Below are 4,395 nucleotides of genomic sequence, written 5' to 3'. Positions count from 1 at the left end.
GGAATCCAGTTCCTATCACCTAGCCCCTTGGTGCTATGGGCAAATGGCCTCAATATCCTCCCCTGCAAAATGGAGATAAAGATAAAGCCTGTGACCTCAGGGCGGTGCCTGTTGTTCACTGGGTAGAGCACCAGCCCCATATACCAAGGGTGGTGGGTTTGAACCCGGCCCAGGCCAAACTGCAACAACAACAAAATAGCTGGGTATTGTGGTGGGTAACTGTAGTCCCAGTTACTTGGGAGGCTAAGGCAAGAGAATCACCTAAGTCCAAGAGCTGGAGGTTCCTGTGAACTGTGATATCACAGCACTTCTACTGAGGGTAATAAAGTGAGAATCTGTCTCAAAAAAAAAAAAAAAAGAAAAAGCCTATGACCTTAGTCACTGGGAGCTGGGCAGACATCACATGTTTAGCCCAAGGCTTCGCCCATGGCAAGGGCTCAGCACAGGCTGGCCCCAGGTTGCTGGAGATGCTAATAAACTCACTAGCAAGTGAAACAGGAGACTGCTTAGGGGAAGTGATGAATGTGATTATTTAGAAGACTCAATTATTTCAGCAATATTTATTGTTATCCATCCTGCCTGACCCATTGGTGGGCATGAGAAAAACCAGGGGAAAGAGGCTTCACCCCAAAAAGAACTCCCAGCTGCAAGGAGCCAGGGAGGACACAGAACCTCACAGTGAGGGAGCAGGCCTGCTGGCTGACAGAAGCCTAAGGTCAGATCAGGGAGGACTTCCTGGAGGAGGTAGCCTTGGGTTCAACCTGGCTCCTCTCTCCCCATGTGTGCTTGGGTCTGCCCACAGGACGGAGGCTGATGGGAAATCCTATGTGAAGTACCAGGTGATTGGCAAGAACAACGTGGCAGTGCCCACGCACTTCTTCAAGGTGCTCATCCTGGAGGCAATGGGTGGGCAGATCGAACTCCGCTCCTATGTTATGCCCAATGCGCCTGTGGATGAGACCATCCCACTGGAACGCTTCCTGGTGCCCATTGAGAGCATTGAGCGGGCCTCTGGGCTGCTCTTTGTGCCAAATATCCTGGCGCGGGCAGGCAGCCTCAAGGCCATCACTGGTGGCAGCAAGTGACGGTGGCAGCCCAGTGAGACTGTGGCATGTGGGGCTGGGATTGTATTAAAAGTGGTTATTTTTGGTGACAAGTCTTGGTGTATCCATCCTTGGTGATCCACAGGAACTCCTGCTTTCATTGCTGCTTCACTGCTGCTTTTAGTTCAGACCCAACTAACTGTCAGGTGGGTTGGGCACCTGCCTGGGTGAGGCCAGGCTGCAGGGCAGCCAGGGAGATGAGGATGGCTTCCTGGGAAAAGAATGTGGCAATGGGCTGGGGCTGGGGAGGCTGGCAGGTGCCTGACCACCCAGGACACAGCCCAGGTCCACACTGTAGATCTGCCACTTAGTGAGGGGTATAGCCTGTACCTTAGTCTCCTCTTCTGTAAAATGGGGAGGATAGTAATAATGCCCCCTTCTTGGGCTGGGGAGAGCCCAGATTCCTACTAGGGTATGGCTGGCAGGCTTATTGCAGCTGGCCTGGGCAGGGCCTCAGGGACAGGTAGACTGGGGTGGTCTACCTGTTGGGAACATCCCTTTGAGACTGATAGGACAATGGAAGAGTGTGCACAGCAGTGTTCCAGGCTGACCAAGGCTCTCAGCTCTAGCTACACATAGTTACCAGAGTTGCAAGAGAAGCCCTTGAGAATGTCACATGCAAAGTAGTGCTGGGGCCACTGAGGAACACTTGAGTACATAGCTAAGGGACCAGGGAATCAGGGCAGGGTTGAGTGAGCCACCCAGCCTGGGAACCCAAGACTGGCATAAACACATAAGACTCCTGACTCCCAGCTGTACTTGTGTCTGTCTGTCCACAGTGCAAGACTGCTATAGCAAGAGGCCCAGGGGTGAGGGGCCCATCTCCAGAGAAGGCAGGCTTAGGTAGGGGTGGGTTCCAGCAAGAGAGCTAAGATTCCCCCTCCCCCCAGATCCTGAGACCCCCAGTGGCAGGGGGCGGATGGGCTCACCTCTGTGCGGATGGTGCGGCTGCCCTGGCCAGGGCAGGTGTTGACATATAGGTCGAAGAGGACACTGGGTTCAGCCACCTCTAGGTTGGGGTCAGCATCCACTCCAGCTTCCAGCCCCTGGAGGCCCCCAAATACCACGAGCCCATGCCTGACACCCACAGGAGGAAGTTGTCAATGACTATCCACTAGGGCCCACTGACCACAGTCTCTGGCTCTCTTGTCCCCATAGTCAGGACCCAATGTGTACAGCTTTTCCTGGCTCCATACTCCCACCCTTGGCCCCTGCCCCAGGTAGGAGGACACACCTGAAGCTGGGAATCTGGGCAGAGGCCACATCAGAGCCTCTCTCTGATGTCCCAATGGTCAGGTCATAGCCATCTTGGAAAGGGGCCTCAGCAAATACAGCACCTGGGTGGAGGGGGCCAAGCCAGCTCAGTAGTCCTGTTCCCCACAAGCCACGTGTTGGGGGGTGTAGAAGGACATTCAGGGGGAGCTGCACCCAGGCCCTCTCCTGTGCTTAGGGAGAATAAGGCAGAGGTAGGACAGACACAGGTAAAGGACCTTTGACTTGGGCGGCACCTGTGGCTCAAAAGGGTAGGTGCTGATCCCATATGCCAGAGGTGGCAGGTTTAAACCCAGCCATGGCAAAAAAAAAAAAGGACCTTTGACTTCTCTGGCCTTTTGCCTCATTCCCACCCCCAGAGCAGACATTATCTTGACAATCATGATACTTTTCCAGAGAAGCCTCGCCCCTACTCCCCTTTTTGAGACAGTGTCTCACTCTGTGCCCTGGGTAGAGTGCCGTGATGTCATAGCTCACAGCAACCTCAAACTCTTGAGCTCAAGCAACCCTCTTGTCTTAGCATCCAAGTAGCTGGGACTACAGGCACCTGCCAAAACACTCAGCTATTTTTAGAGATGGGATCTTTTCTTGGTCAGGCTGGTCTTGAACCATAAACTCAAGTAACCCACCCACCTTAGCCTTCTAAAGTGCTAGGATTATAGGGGTTAGCCACCACTCCCATCTGCCCCAGAAGTCCTTAACAGCATTCAAGGCCGTGCATTCAGAGAGACCCTAAAAGGGACAGGCGCCTGCCCAAGGGCACACAGTAAGTAGATAGGACAAGAACTCTGGTCTGATTTTTGGGTCAAGTAAGGTTCTCCACTGCCTCCCAGATAGAGGAATACAAGATATTCAAAGAAGGAAGCTGTGTCCTTACTGAGGCAGGAGGCCAGCCGGACGGTGTAGCCCCAGTAGAGACCAGCTTTGGTGCGAGGGTCCTGTGATGACACCACCTTGCCACGGTAGGTCTTGCATTCTGGAGGGGAAATGTAAAGTAGGGTAAAGGGGATAGGAAGTAGACAGAGGAGGCTCTGAGCCTTCAGGATGGCCAGGCCACCCCTGGGTCCAAGGAAGTTTCCAGATACCTGGAAGCTGTTTCTGGTTGAGTCGCACAGTCACCCGAAGTCCAGGCTCCAGGTTCTTGTCAATCTTCACCTCCTGGGGAAAAGCCAGAAGAAATGGGTGCCATTCCCTTCAAGACCAGCAGGGGTCATTATTCTCACAGAGGCCACCAGCCTAAGAGCTGACCCAACGGCTGTGCCATGAGAGCATTCATGCAACACAATGATTAACAATGAAGGCCTGGGGCCCAGTACAGACTAGAAGTGCTAAAATCCCAGTGCTCTACATTTTGGTGGCTCTGCCACTTAACTAGCTATAGGAGTTTGTGCAAATCACTTAACCTCTTTAAGCCTCAAGTTCCTCATCTGGCAAACCAAAAACTGTCCACAAATAAATAAGCTAGGTATGGTGGCACAGGGCTGTATTCCCAAAACTCAGGAGGCTGAGGCAGGAGGATCCTTTAAACTTAGGAGTTCAAGGGCAGCCTGGGCAACACAGCAAAACAAAACAAATGAGCCATAAACAATGGCTATTGTTAAATGCTTCACATGGGAACTGTGATGGATGATAACTTCATTTATGTTTTGTGCTTATTTTGAATCCATCACTCTTCACAGGGTAACTTGCTTCCCCTTCTGAGGGTTTCTCATGCTTTTCCCCTTTTGCCTATGTGCCATCTAGTCTGTCCTTTTTTTTTTTTTAAGAGACAGAATCTCACTTTCTTACCCTCAGTAGAGTGCTATGACATCACAGCTCACAGCAACCTCCAGCTCTTGGGCTTAGGCGATTTTCTTGCCTCAGCCTCCCAAGTAGCTGGGACTACAGGCACTGCCACAATGCCAGGCTATTTTTTGTTGCAGTTTGGCCAGGGCTGAGTTCGATCCTGCTACCCTTGGTAGATGAGGCTGGCACCCTACTCACTGAGCCACAGGCACTGCTTTTTCTTCCTTTTTTTTTT

At 52.2% G+C, this 4,395-nt stretch overlaps 2 protein-coding genes across 2 annotated transcripts in view; one reads left to right on the top strand and one right to left on the bottom strand.

Moving 5' to 3' along the window:
- ENDOG (endonuclease G) overlaps positions 1–1,153 on the top strand; it is a 4,163-nt gene extending 3,010 nt beyond the window's left edge. Inside the window, exon 3 of the mRNA XM_003794919.3 lies at positions 803–1,153. Coding sequence (XP_003794967.1) covers positions 803–1,085 — 283 coding nt within the window. The 3' untranslated portion in view covers positions 1,086–1,153. The remainder of the gene's footprint in view (positions 1–802) is intronic.
- The window catches only part of SPOUT1 (SPOUT domain containing methyltransferase 1), a 10,005-nt gene continuing 6,155 nt past the window's right edge, over positions 546–4,395 (bottom strand). The window contains exons 8-12 of the mRNA XM_003794918.3: positions 3,461–3,533; positions 3,253–3,351; positions 2,338–2,440; positions 2,033–2,180; positions 546–1,314 (exon numbers count right to left, since the gene is read on the bottom strand). Of these exons, the coding sequence (XP_003794966.1) occupies positions 1,246–1,314; positions 2,033–2,180; positions 2,338–2,440; positions 3,253–3,351; positions 3,461–3,533 (492 nt within the window). The 3' untranslated portion in view covers positions 546–1,245. The remainder of the gene's footprint in view (positions 1,315–2,032; positions 2,181–2,337; positions 2,441–3,252; positions 3,352–3,460; positions 3,534–4,395) is intronic.

The sequence above is a fragment of the Otolemur garnettii genome, unplaced genomic scaffold, assembly GCF_000181295.1.
Source record: "Otolemur garnettii isolate 467f Iridium unplaced genomic scaffold, OtoGar3 scaffold00087, whole genome shotgun sequence".
Classification (NCBI taxonomy): domain Eukaryota; kingdom Metazoa; phylum Chordata; class Mammalia; order Primates; family Galagidae; genus Otolemur; species Otolemur garnettii.
The sequence above is the reverse complement of the archived record's forward strand: the minus strand, read 5'-3'. Positions and strand labels throughout refer to the sequence as shown.